At 29.4% G+C, this 13,776-nt stretch overlaps 2 protein-coding genes across 2 annotated transcripts; both read right to left on the bottom strand.

Annotated features, from left to right (window-relative positions):
• Positions 1-230: 230 nt before the first annotated feature.
• Positions 231-1,162, bottom strand: LOC124832139 (uncharacterized). The gene has a single exon (XM_047306268.2). It carries the CDS (start codon positions 1,153-1,155, stop codon positions 418-420), a length of 738 nt encoding a protein of 245 aa, XP_047162224.1. The 5' UTR covers positions 1,156-1,162; the 3' UTR covers positions 231-417.
• Positions 1,163-6,365: 5,203 nt separating this feature from the next.
• On the bottom strand, positions 6,366-7,240 carry LOC124832141 (uncharacterized). The gene has a single exon (XM_047306270.2). The coding sequence runs from the start codon at positions 7,127-7,129 to the stop codon at positions 6,452-6,454; it is 678 nt and encodes a 225-aa protein (XP_047162226.1). The 5' UTR covers positions 7,130-7,240; the 3' UTR covers positions 6,366-6,451.
• Positions 7,241-13,776: the final 6,536 nt, after the last annotated feature.

Below are 13,776 nucleotides of genomic sequence, written 5' to 3'. Positions count from 1 at the left end.
TGATGAGGAGTGTTTGTATTGTTAGAAATGTTGATACTGCTAAAATATGTTTTGGTAAGATTTGGAATTGTAGGCTAAAGAAAAATATGAACTACTTAAGTATGTTTGCTGTGGAAAAATAACTCAAAAACAGAAATAAGGTTAAAAGCTTAAGTGAGTGTAGCTCCTTTTCCATTTAAGTGACATATTTTTTTCTCATTTAATTGACAGGGTATTTGATCCAGCAAAAATAAAACAGAAAATCAACCATGCTCTTATACATTTAAAGTTTTAATTAAGGATAGAATAGCTGATAATGATTTATATGTTGTAAATGTTTATTCTCTTGAGAATACGATTGCAATATATGAGTTACAACTGAAGATAGAAAATGACAGAGTCGCTTATATTTGAAGGAGGAAGTTCTTAACCGATGAATTAGGGTAGATTCCCATACTTAGCCTTATACTCATTCCAAAGCTGATCGACTGACTTCCCCAATATATCAACAAAGAATTGATCACTATAAGCAGTTCTCATCTTCTGGTTCAGTTCTGCCACAAACCCACTTTTCAGGCTCTCACAATAGTCAAGAAAACGAGCAGTAACATCGTAACCCTGGTCCCATTTTTGTCCCTCCCCTGCTTTTCTCCAGTGGCTAGGTGCATAGTTTGCCTTCAGCCTTACATAGTCTGCAATTCCTTCAATCAATCCACCGTTACCCTCACCATTCCCATTCCACTGCCAAACATGAACCATTTCATGGTATAACACCCCTGTGATTTCTATTCTCACATCCCCACTATACCCATTAACGTACCTTCCACTCACATGAATCTCATTGTTGGAAGTATACGCAACCCCGTCCGTGTCATCCACGAATAAGCTCACCTTCTCCACGTTTTTTCTATCAGCAGGAGCGTTTTGCTGGAAGATCCCCCATATGAATTGGGTGGCTGAGTCCAGTGTTTGCTTCGCGTATTCTTCTCCTATTTCGTCACGGAAACGCACGCCACCGGGGGTTGAGAGGGCATTGTTGCTGAAACTGTATTCCACTATTGCTTCTGTTGTTCCTTGCATTGCAGCCAGGAACACTAAAAAGCAAAGGACATGCATCGTCATGGTTGTTTTGTTTTTAGAGAGAATCAATGTGTGGGCTGGTTGTTGCAAAAACATAGTGTTCGATGATTTATATAATGAAAAGCGTAGGAAAAATTGGTCACTCCACGCCATTGACCGTTGTTTTTAATGTTTGTTTGTTTCGGTGACAGCATTTTGAATGTTCCAGATAATAGGGGTTTTTATCATTTGACGTAAGGAGGCGACATATTCTACACGTCACTTTTCCTTTTTCTACAATGTAAATAGTCTTTCCATAATAAATGTCGGAGGAGGAAGTTTCGTATGCATTCATATGTCTATTTATCATACAAGAAATAGAAAAATGAAATTTTCACACAATTTTTTTTTCTTTACAGCATTTTAATAAGATATACGTATTAAGTTATTATTTATTTATTATTATACTATTTTATTTTTAAATTCAATAAAAAAATGACACTTATTTCGTATTAAAATATTATAAAAAGCATCTGTATAAACATATTATTACTCAATAGGTAAATATACAGTTTTGATTAATCACTTGTTTTTTACACTTTGGTAGACCTCTTTATTTTAATCGTTATATTTTAAACTACCAGTACAAAAATATTAAAACTAATACGTAATATAAAACGCGAGTATGAAAATTAAATTATTATTTAAACCTAACAAAAATCAGGGTTGTGTTTGCTCTGAAAAAAAAAGTTATTTTATTTTTTATGTTTAAATATAAAAATACTATATTCTTTTGTTTTCCAAAATTTACATGTTACAAGAAAAAAATTCTCGAGTTGCAAAATTTATGATAAAAGTGATGATAATTTTTTTTAAAACTTTATATATAAGTTATAGCTTTAATTGAGTTTGAAGTCCTTTTAAGTTTTAGTATTTTCAATTAAATCTTATTTACTTTTTTTATCAATGAGTACTCAAATTTGTTTTTTAATTGGAATGACGTAGTTTTTTTTTTTCGGTAATTCTGTTTACTTTACTCTAATAATATTAATAAAAATTAAGTTTTGTAGTTAATTATATTGTTTCAATTGAACAAATATAGGATAGCGGCACGTTGGTCATTTAAAAGGAAGTTAAATTATCAAAGGATTGGTATTTAAATTGATTTTTAGTTTTAGAGAGTAATTTTGACACTAATTATTTTGGTAATTAAAGGTATAGCTGTCAAAACGGGTATCCCAGTTCATTTATTAGCTACTTGAAAAATTCGAACCCAGCCCAACCCACCACGGGTTGGTGGGTTAAACGGGTTGGTTCACTGACTCATTTAATTATAAGTTATTTTTAAAATAAAAAAATTACAATTTTTTTAATTCAAATCCAAATAAATGTCACACTAAAATGATGTTAAACTCTAAAGATTAAACTCCAAAGATAATTTAAAATAAATAAAAAAGTATCATATAATCCAAGAGTAATCCAAAAACATGTACAGAACAAATAAGTTTTTAATATTCATAATTTTTGTATCACTTGTCCATTTATTTATAATATTAGAGTCTTGAATAGATAAATCTATAATATTTTTTTCTCTTGAATCTTCTTCTTTATCACCCTTTACAATATAATAAAAAATGCTAATTAATAATATTGAAACACAAAATAATAAATAATTAAATTAAATTAGGTGGGTTGGTGAGCCAATCTGACTCACCACAGGTTCAATCCAATGAGACGGGTTGAAAACTAACCCCCATAAAAAAATTATATTTTTTTTCAAACCCAACTCGGTCAAACCCAACTCGGCTCAAACCCGTGGTAAACTGGGTTGGCTCACGGGTTACAATCTATTTTGAGAGCACTAATTAAAGCTATATTCTTTTGAGAAAATGAATTTGAAGATAAAATTTCTGTTGTTTCTTTTAAAGTATTTAAAGATAAAAGTGAGTAGATTTTGAAATGAAGTTTGTGAAAGTTTGTGAGTAATTTGATTAATAAAAAAAATTGATGGATAAAAAAATAAAATTATAAAATTGCTCTTCCGGTTAAAAGTAATATAAAATTATTTTTGAATTAATTTAAATTATTTTCTAAGAAAGATGGTCATGAATAGTCACACATTTATTCACCAAATTTATTGGATTTTTTAAGTGTCATGTTTTCTATTTCATTATGTTTTCTAAGTTTAAGATAATATTAATTATATTTAATCTTTTATCTAATTTTTATTTTTTTATATACCCATAGATAAATAAACAAATAAGTAAAATAAAGAAAACTTATTGCATTTCTTTTATTTTTCCAATATATAGGAACTTAAATTAAAACTTCAAAAGTAGCGATTTGGGTAATGATCAATAAATGTTTTAAATAAAATGAGTTGACATATAAAATGGTAAAAATTAGGAAATCAAACGGTGAAATTATGATTTGAAACATATACCATATATAATATAAATAATTAATCTTAAGACTAAATTTTTATTTATAATAAAAACTATTTTAGATACTTATAATTTTTAATTTATAAATTGGTATTTAAATTACTCAATAATTTTAAAAATTAAAATTAATTATTATTTAATGATTTTCTTGTAATATTTTTTTTCAATATTTAAAAACTACGCAGAAAATAATTTTGAAAACAAAAATTAAAGCATAATCAAATATTCTCCTTTCTTTTATTTTCTTTTTCAAACTTACGTTCTCTTCTTATTTTTTTTTTTCAAATTTAATTTTCTAGCAATTCGTAGTCAAAGAAAGCCTAAATACCTTCTGGATCGGAAACAAAACTCATTATTCAACTCTTAATCCAAAGTTTGTTTGACAAAATCAATAATCTAATTCTTAATTCATTTAAGTAAGGTAACTTAATATTTGGCTATTACTTCAACTTATTTTACACGATGTTAAATGAAAATTAAACATAATAAAAATGTTGAAACTAAATTTCAATGTAAGAATAATTTAATTTAAGAAATAAAAGATAATTCTTTTAAAAATTAATAATAATTATATAAACTCATTTGAATAAAATAATGCTTCAAAAAAAACATATAGAAGTTGTGAAAAAAAAAAACAAAAATAATAAAAAGTTTCACAATTTTTTTGATAATAATATCCAATTACTGATTTTTTTTATCTTAGATTATTTAGAACTATTTTCTATTAAGGGGAATGTATTTATTTGTCCGAAAACCTCTTACAAATAGACATTGTACAAGTAAGATTCGTTATCATATGCTAAAACCTATAAGACAAATAAAAATAAATAAAAGTACCATAGTAATGAAATAAACAAAAAAAAATACGTATCTTAATTTATCCATAAACAGTAAATTAGAATTATATTGTTTTTTTCTAAGTCTTAGAAATAATTACATATTTTATTTTTATGAAATTTTTTATTTCTCTTATAAAAAATTAAAATGTATGTATAATAAAGAGATGCATAAAGTATAGCAATTATTTAATCAATATCAAATTATCTAATTTAATTTTAGTCCGTACATTACAAAAGTAAAATTAATATGAAAATTATTGATATTATGGATTTGGGGTGTTTATAAATGTTGGTCAAATGTAATAACTTGAAGAAGAATTATTTGCTATAAGATGATTTTAGATGCCATTTGGAATCATAGGAATGCTATTTGGAGTTTAGGGGTGCAGTGTTTGTGTACCATTTGGCACAGTGACTCAGAAAAACATTCATTTTATTATAAAACATAAATAAATAAAAAATCTTATCATAAGGTTGATGCTGTGACAACATCTTATGATAAAATATATATAAGAAACATTTCACTCCATTCTATTGTAAGTTGACCATTCCAAGTTACACTGAGTTGAAGGCAGAGGTTGTTTCCATCACTCACTCGAGAATGGGGATTCAAGTCAGGTCAAGTTTTTTTTATGGAATAAATAAAAATAAATTATTTGAAATTTCAACTGATAGTAATAAGTTTTACTTTGTCAAATAAAAAATTAATATTTATGAAATAAACATATCTTAAACATTTCCAAACTCTAATGACACATTTATTAAACTAGGCCGGCATGCCTCAAAGTCACCCAGTATTAGGATTTATATATTTTGTTTAATACTAAATTTAGGCTCTGTTTGACTGTTTTTTTATTAAGTAACTATCATATCTCTCCACATTTTAATTTTTATTTGGAGTGTACTAACAATCTACCTTTGAAATTTAAGAAAAGATATCATTAGATCATTATTTCTCATCACATATACATGGTAAAAATTAAAATGCATAACTTATGTGAATTATTTTATAAAGTCGCCCAACTCTTTTAAAAGGTTAAATGTTATGTGAATCTAGTATATAATATTTTATTAATTAATATTATTAACCTCTCTTTACCTGTGGAGTGTGTATATGTATACTATTTTACAGTGTTTGCCCAATTCTTAAGGGAATTCTCTTTACCTGCACGTCATGCTTCTGCTTCCCCGGGTAAAGTTCATACTCCAAGGTCCATTCCTGTTACTCGGGCCACTCCTCCCAGCCCAAGCCCACTTCCACTTCAGTTTACGATGATGGTTATGGTGCTGACTATGGAGTCTACAACAACAAAAAAAGTACAAGCCCAAGCCCACTTCAAGTGATGTTTATAATAGGACACGATATTGACAGTGGTTTATTCGAGTGTCTAAATTGATGGTTCGACCTGTGGCGGATCGAAGGGTTATGCAGTATAACTTTCGATTTAATATGGTACTAGTAATTGGTTTCGATTAAAGGTCAACCTTAGTTGGTTTGAGTTAAAAATCGAGTCCAATCGGTTCAAGTTGAAAATGGACTCGGGTCGGTTCGAAATCAACTATCAATTTTTAAACCATAACGTGAAAGTTAGATTCATAATTACATTTTCAACACATTTTAAATATCAAATTCAAAACAACAATATTGGGAGTTTCCAATTTGATAGTAATGTGTAAATTAGATATTTGTCAATATTACTGGTTGTCTTTAATTGATTTTTAGTCACCATTTACACTCTCTCTAGAATATTTCTGCCAACATCTTCGAAAACATATAAAAACTAAATATAATAAGTACAATCTTATTTTAAGAAGAAGAAAAATCCAACGATTGTAGCTCAGCTTATTCTCCTTTTTTTCTGTTTACGTATTATTTTATAATTCCTTGGATTGAATCAACGTGGAACAAAAATTCAACAACACAAACAACATGCAAACGATATTCTCTATCATTTCTTTTTAATTGGGAGTCTCGTAAATGATTTTCTAATGGTTCGAAATATTTTAAATAAAACTATCCATTCGATGAAAAGTAAATACGTAATTAAAAGCAGAATCTTAGAGCTGATAGAATTTTATTGAAAAACACAGTCATATACTGATTTATTCTTTAAATAGAAGCTAGCCCTCTCAGGCAATATTGCCATACTTGGCCTTATAATCTCGCCATAGTTGATCCACGGGTTTTCCCAGTAACTGAACGAAGTATTGATCAGTGTAGCCAGTCCTCAACAACTTGTTCAATTGTGCCACAAAGCCACCCTTGAGACTATTACAATAGTCAAGAAAACGAGCAGTAACATCATAACCCTGGTCCCATTTCTGACCTTGGCCCGGTTTTACCCAGTGGCTCGGTGCATAGTTTGCCTTCAGCCTCACGTAGTCTGCTATGCCTTCGATTAACCCCCCAGGAGCACCACCATTTCCATTCCACTGCCAAATGTGGACCATTTCATGATACAGCACCCCCGTAATCTCTCTCTTCACATCCCCTTGGTAATTTCCAACATATCTTCCACTCAGATGGATCTCGTTGTTGCTGGCATACGCAACTCCATCCATGTCATCCACGTATAAAGTTACCTTCTGCACGTTTTTTCTGTCACCGGGGTTGTTCAGCTGAAGGACCCTCCATATGAATTGGGTGGCGGAGTCAAGCGTTTGCTTCGCGTAGTCTGCTCCTATTTTGTCACGGAAAGCTACTCCACCAGAAGTTGAGAGAGCCTTGTTGATGACCGTGTACTGAACTGCATGTGTTTGATGAAATGCGTGCAGGAATACTAAAAAACAAAGAACGTGTTTGATCATGGTTTCGCTTGGAGCGTGGTGAGTAAAGTTTATGGCTGATCACTGCACAGGGATTGAGTTTGGTGCTTGCTTTTTATAGAAACCAAAAACAAGATGTGCCTTATTCCATGCTACTTACATTTTGATTGAATGCATACGGAACCTAACTTTGAATGTGTCTTCATATCGTCAAGTCAACTTTTCTGATAAATGCTCAAGAGCCAAAAGAATGGGCCAAACTTGTTAGTCAACAGTAGGCATCGCTTCACACTAAAGTTTTAGTGCAATTCCAACAACTTTTTCTTTTCTTTTTAAATATTAGTTTGTAAGAAAATAAAATTGTAATTTTAATTCTTCTTTTTAGGTTATGATAAGTTTTTAATAAAATAAAATAGTATAATAATTATGGAGTGACACACAAAGCAATCTGTTTATAATTTGTAACCAGAGTAATGGTATTATAACACACTTTATATTTGTTTAACACAAAATATAAAATATAAACATAAAAATAAATTTTTGTATTATTTTGATATAAGTATTATTGCTAAATTTCAATTCCGGGTATATCAAACCTAACTTACTCTTTCAAGGATTTTATGCTAGAGATACTTTAAAATTAATTTTATAAATACTAAAAATATATTTTAATCTTAGCATTAATTAAAATAATTTGACTTAAATATCTTGGTTATTTAAAAAATATTTATGTTTTCTTTCATGTAAATTTTATAATGATTTTTTGTCCTTGTAAAATAAGAGATTTTTTTTTTAATCTATGTAAAACATTTGCTTTTAATTTTAATTTTTAAAAATTTGAAATCAATATTTTTAATATATATTTTAAAATAGATAAAAATAAATTTATGTTATGAATCAGAAAAATTCTTTTGAGGATTCAAATGTTAATATTATATCACAAGTACATGCCAGTAAATAAAGAATGTTACATATCTAGTTATATACTTTTCTCGAATTTCCATTTAAAAACTACATTAGGTGTATAATTAATTTAAGTTGAATCAGAATTCAATAGGAATCTAGGAAAAAACAAAGGTAACTTTTTTAGGCTTTCTTTTGTGTTTGTTATTAATGTTTGTGTTTGGCATTGCACCATGATACGGCAAGGTGCATGCTTTATCCAGAGACAGGGATAGAAAAAGATTCGTCAAGGCGGGCTATATAGGTAAGATTTGTGAGATATTAAATAAATATTTTTAATGGATATTTATGAGTAATGATACTTGTATTTTAATCATGATTTGGTGTGAGTAAATATTACTATTACGATATTTAATTCACATTTAGAAACTATTTTATTATTATTTTTTAAAAGAAGCAACTCATTAATTTTTTAAAATTGGAATTTCTTTTTAAGAAATTAATTTTCTAAATTTTAAATTTTATAATCAATTGATAAAGTTTTTCAGGATGATTCAGGAGTATTTAACATTAAAATGAAATTTGAAATTAATTATACGTGACACCAGTTTTTATCCAAAATGTTAGAATTATAAATTTATAAACTTTTAATTTTATCTGTCTTTCAACTTTTTCATCATTACACTTGGCTCACGTCTAGATTTTCTAACATCAATTTATTTAAGTTTCTTTTGTCATATCAAATTTATGTTTACTCATATTTTTTGTCATACAGTTTTATTTTAATTATACTTTAAAATTATTTTTATCATATTTTAAAAAATAATTTATAAATAAATTTATTTAAAATTAAAAAATAAAAATAATCTAAATATTTATGGATACTACAAATACAAAAAATATTTACAAATGAGTAATAGTGGAGATTTTGTTAGACAATATAAATGAAATCATTTTTTTACAAAAAAAATAATAATAAAATAAAATAATGAAAATAAAATACAAAGAAGATGTTAGTATATAAAATTTGAAGCCTAGATCTCCAAACCCAAAAGATAATCTAACAAAAATAAAATTATCGTACATCTTTTAGATTTTGAGAAAATATATAAAACTAAAAATCGTTTTCTCCTATTTTTGCCAGTGTGAAATAAAACAATAACATCCTTTACATTATTGAGGAAATATTGAGTGTGACACCCGGGCACTGACGAGGGTGGGGAGTGATCGCCGGTGCAAGAGGATGGTGTAAGGGGCACTGACAAGGAGCGGCTCCTGGCAGACTTCCAGTGGAAGGGGTACAGGGACGAATCAAACATACACCGGAATGAGAGGGATCTAGAGACTGTATAGGTATGGAACTATACAGTTGAAGGATAGCTTAAAGGGATTGATTTGACTACTCATATCACAAAAATGCATTTGCTTTTCGGTAGTCTGATTCATAAGAACTCCATGATTAAGCGTGTCTGGTGGTGATGTGTGGTGTTACGTTGAGTATATTCAAAGTTTAAGCATGGGTATATGAGAAAACCAAGTATTTTTCTTCACTCATATTTTTTAAGTTTTTCACATCAGAAAAAGTTTATATGATTTTTGTATCTTTATTTTAACCCGTTCATCTTATTATCGATCAGTTTACGCTTTGAAATTATGAACAGATATCATGTATACGGGTGTTCTATGTAACACTAAACTCGTGTTTGACTTTTATGATATGCACAAAAAAAAAAACATATTAGTAACAATTTAAGGATGAATAAATGAAATTAATGTTCAATTTAATCTAATAGATTTTGAGAATCATACAAATAATATATTAAAAAAATGTTGAATATGAATCCATAGAGGAATCCGAATCATTCCTCCACTACTTGTGCATGAGCTACAAGGAACAATAAATAATTGACGGAGAAAAAGGAGAGATATCAGACTATGTGGGTTGAAAATCGGCACTTCAATTTCTTTTTACTTCGTTGGGTCATTCGTCAAAGAATTAGAACTAATAGCATTTAGGTTTCATTGCTTTCTACCATTTCACTTCATTTTTTGATTGCCCATTTCTTATGCATAATAATAGTTCTTTGCACTTACATATAAAATAATGGTAATAATAATTGTTTGCACTCATAATTTAATGGGAGTACCACTTCATCCACAACTTGCAATTTACTTTCACACTCCAAATTAGTCAGTTTAATGGATTGAGACATTGAGCCTAATCTTATTGCTTAATTAGTATTCATATTTTTTTATCTTTTAAAGTAAATTAACCCAGATTTTTAATTTTTTCAGACGAGTAAAATAATATTTTTCTTTGATTTTAGTTAAACCAAATAAAGAAAACGATAGTTGCGGTTATAAAAAATGAATTATTACTAATGGGCACTGGTCCTGTACTCGGGAAAATGTTCATGTTTACTACATAGAATTAAATTATTTTTAAATAATGATACACATGCGAAACAAAAAAAATCTCAAACTTTCTTTTTTATAATATTTACTAATATTCTTACATCTACATCATACATATAAATTCTTCCCGTACCACCACTCCTTCTCCTTTCACCTCCTCAATTTATTTTATTTTCAAAATTATTCTTCTCTTTTAATTTTTTTATTTTTATCTTTTGGGGTTTTAACATATTTCAAAACCTTAATTTTACCACTTACTTCTTCACTCCCGCAGCAGCATCCCACCACTACATTTTTCACAGATTCTCTCTTCACTTGCCATTTCCATTTGAGCTTCTCTTCTTTCTTCTCTTTCTTTTTCTTTCAACCTTCTTTTTCTCACTTTCCTTTCCCTTTTCTGTTTGCTTCCTTCCATTGTTCACGTTGATTCCTGGTGCGGAGGAGCGTAGATCTAGCGAGATCTGGTTTTTCATCTCCATCCCAAGTTAGTTTAAATCTGTAAATCTGTTTGGTTTTAACATGTGCTGTTATTGTTTATTCATTGTCACCGCGGAGGCCAAAACGGATGTCGATATCCGTTTTACCTTCAACGGATGTTGTCACATCCATTTAAGGTTAAAATGTTTATTTTAGGGTTTATCACGCATCTGGGAGGGGAGGAACACCGCACCTTCACCTTCAAGCACGACCACCACCAACACCGAACTTTCGCAACGCTGGATTCTCACACCACCAAATGAAAGTCCGCCAGACTCTCATAGCAGACGATTAAACAATGAAAGAGAGGAAGAAGTGAACGTTAAAGAGTGGGTAGAAGGTAACAAATATTAACCTTAAAAATATGATAAATAATATTATTATTTTTAATTAAATTAAATATTTATTAAACTTTAAATAAAAAACAAAACCGTTAGCATATTTAAAATTTTTGTTTCTATTTAAAATTTAATAATTGTTTAATTTATTTTAATATTTTAATATATTTTAACATATCAAATCAAATTTTATATTATTATCATTTCATTTTCTTATTTGTTATTTCTATTATTATTTTTTATTTTAATTATTTTATTTTTATTTTTTAATATAATTATTATTATAATATAAATCATATTTTAATAATTATTAAAATATAAAATTATATTAAATAATATTTAAATTTTAAATTAAATTAAATTATTATTAAGGTGATGCACTTTAGTAAGAAAGAGAAGAAAATAAAAATATTTATTAAAGTGTCTTTAATAAGAAAGATGACAAAAAAAATTTTTTTATTAAAGTTAAAAAATAGATTTTTTGAAAAAGTTGGAGGTGCATGTTGAAATGTTAGAAGGTTAAAAGTGAAATTTTTGGTGATGCACGATGAGATGTTGGAGGTGTAAGATTAAACACTCATTAAGAATTGGATAAGAGGGTCCCTCCACAACAAATTCTTTAGTGGGCTCAATCAGCTACCAGGAGGCCCATTAATAGAAGAGTGACTCTTGTTTTTGTGCATTAGAAAAATAAAAAGGGCAGAATAGAAGACAAAACAAAAACTACAGTTCGATTATAAAGACGGTTGAATGATAAGGTAGGATAGCATTCTACTGGCGAGTTCACACGATTTAACTCATTATTTATGCTTAAGTTTCGATTATATTTGGATGAGTGTATTTTTACATTTAGCTTTTTGTCATTGAAATATTAAACACATTTAAACATTTTAGTTTTTTTATTTTAAAAATCAATTCAACTCAATTTGAGTCACCCACCCAGATTCAATTTGAGCCACGGGAGGTCAAATCATTTAGACTTTCATTGTAAGAAACTCTTTATTTAGTTTGAATTGACTCGGTTAGAATTTGATTGAGTTGATTCGGCTGAATTTTAGTAAGGGTTGACTCGGCCTAATTTAGTTGAGATTGACTCATTCAAATTTGAAAGAATTTCATTTAGGATTGATTAGACTTAATTTGGGCACGTGTCAACCTTCGAGCTAGGCTGCTAAACATGACCTTTTACTCATATCAATCCATCCAGACCTACAACTCCGACATAACCATCTTGACCTTCATTGTTTTGGACTAATTTGTCTAGACCTTTAGCCTAGACTAATCCGTCTCAACCATCATCTTAGACTGTCTCATCTCAACCATCAACCTAGGCCAACCCGTCTCGGCGTTCGCCCCAATCTCGTCTTTTGATTTGGGTTTGCCCATTTCAATCGTCAATTTGAAATGATACGTCTCAACCTGCTGTTCAAGTCAACCGGACTCGACATTCAACCTTGCTCATACCATCCAGTCCTGGCCATATCATCAAGACCTTTAATCTTAGCCAGTTTGTTTGAACTTTTGATCTAAGTCGATCCTTCTTGACTTTTGACCTGTTTCGACCTTTGACTTGGATTAATTCATCTCAACCCTTGATCCAAGAAGGCTCGTCTTAATTTTTTGTTCAAAATTACTTATTTTGACATTCGATTTTGGTTGACTCCTTATGAATTCAACTCGAGACTACTCGATTTGATATATAACTCAAATTGAATAAACTGTTTTAAATAATTAATTAAAATATTGAAGTGAAGGCTAACTCATGATCCTAATCTACTTGAAAGGAGAGGAGATTTTGGGACTGAAAATTTTCTTTTCCTCTTTGATTAAAATTCCCCTATATTCAAGTGTAAGGATTAACCCCTTACGAGTTAAGTTGACAGTTATATTACTAGCACCCTCAGTTGATGTTTCCTGACATATTATGGCGGACCTTTAAAACTCTATATATTGCTCGAGCTTGAAACAAAAAAAAAGTGTCGCACTAATAATGTCTACCGTTCGTTTATTCAGGAACTTTTCTTAATTATTACCATACTCCAACCCACACATTAGATGATATCCATGTATGAAAAATTATCAAAGAGAGGATAATAGATCATAAAAGTTTTGTACTAATTATACACTTAGAGGAGCTTTCAAACCCACAAAAACATTACAATATTTCACTAGAAATTTTGGTAAGAAAACAGGAAAATAATTGAAGAGAACGTAAAGACTTTCTTCAATGACCTCGCCCTTTGTGACTAGGCCCAGAATAAGCCCGATTGATGAACAAAGCAATGAAGGAAGGTGAAGAATATTGATCTCTGAGAGATTTCCTGGCCTCTACATAGTTGGAGTATGATAGCAAGAGCACGAAGATGGTGAAAAAGGTTGCGTTAAATGCCACTACAACAGAGTAATCCTTCATTTTTGTACCTGCTAACTACCCTCTTATTCTGACCAAATCATATGGTATGAACCAAGATTAGTGCCATATTTATATATAGGACGTGTGCGTGAGAAGGTTGGAAAAAAAGTACGTTTTTGACTCTTACTTCATTATTGTGGGGA

This window comes from Vigna umbellata, chromosome 8 (assembly GCF_029865625.1).
Source record: "Vigna umbellata cultivar VRB3 chromosome 8, Vumbellata_1.0, whole genome shotgun sequence".
In the NCBI taxonomy this organism is placed as follows: domain Eukaryota; kingdom Viridiplantae; phylum Streptophyta; class Magnoliopsida; order Fabales; family Fabaceae; genus Vigna; species Vigna umbellata.
The sequence above is the reverse complement of the archived record's forward strand: the minus strand, read 5'-3'. Positions and strand labels throughout refer to the sequence as shown.

Coding starts and splice junctions, on each gene's coding strand:
- LOC124832139 (XM_047306268.2), bottom strand. CDS start 1,155: ATGTTTTTGCAACAACCAGCCCACACATTGATTCTCTCTAAAAACAAA.
- LOC124832141 (XM_047306270.2), bottom strand. CDS start 7,129: ATGATCAAACACGTTCTTTGTTTTTTAGTATTCCTGCACGCATTTCAT.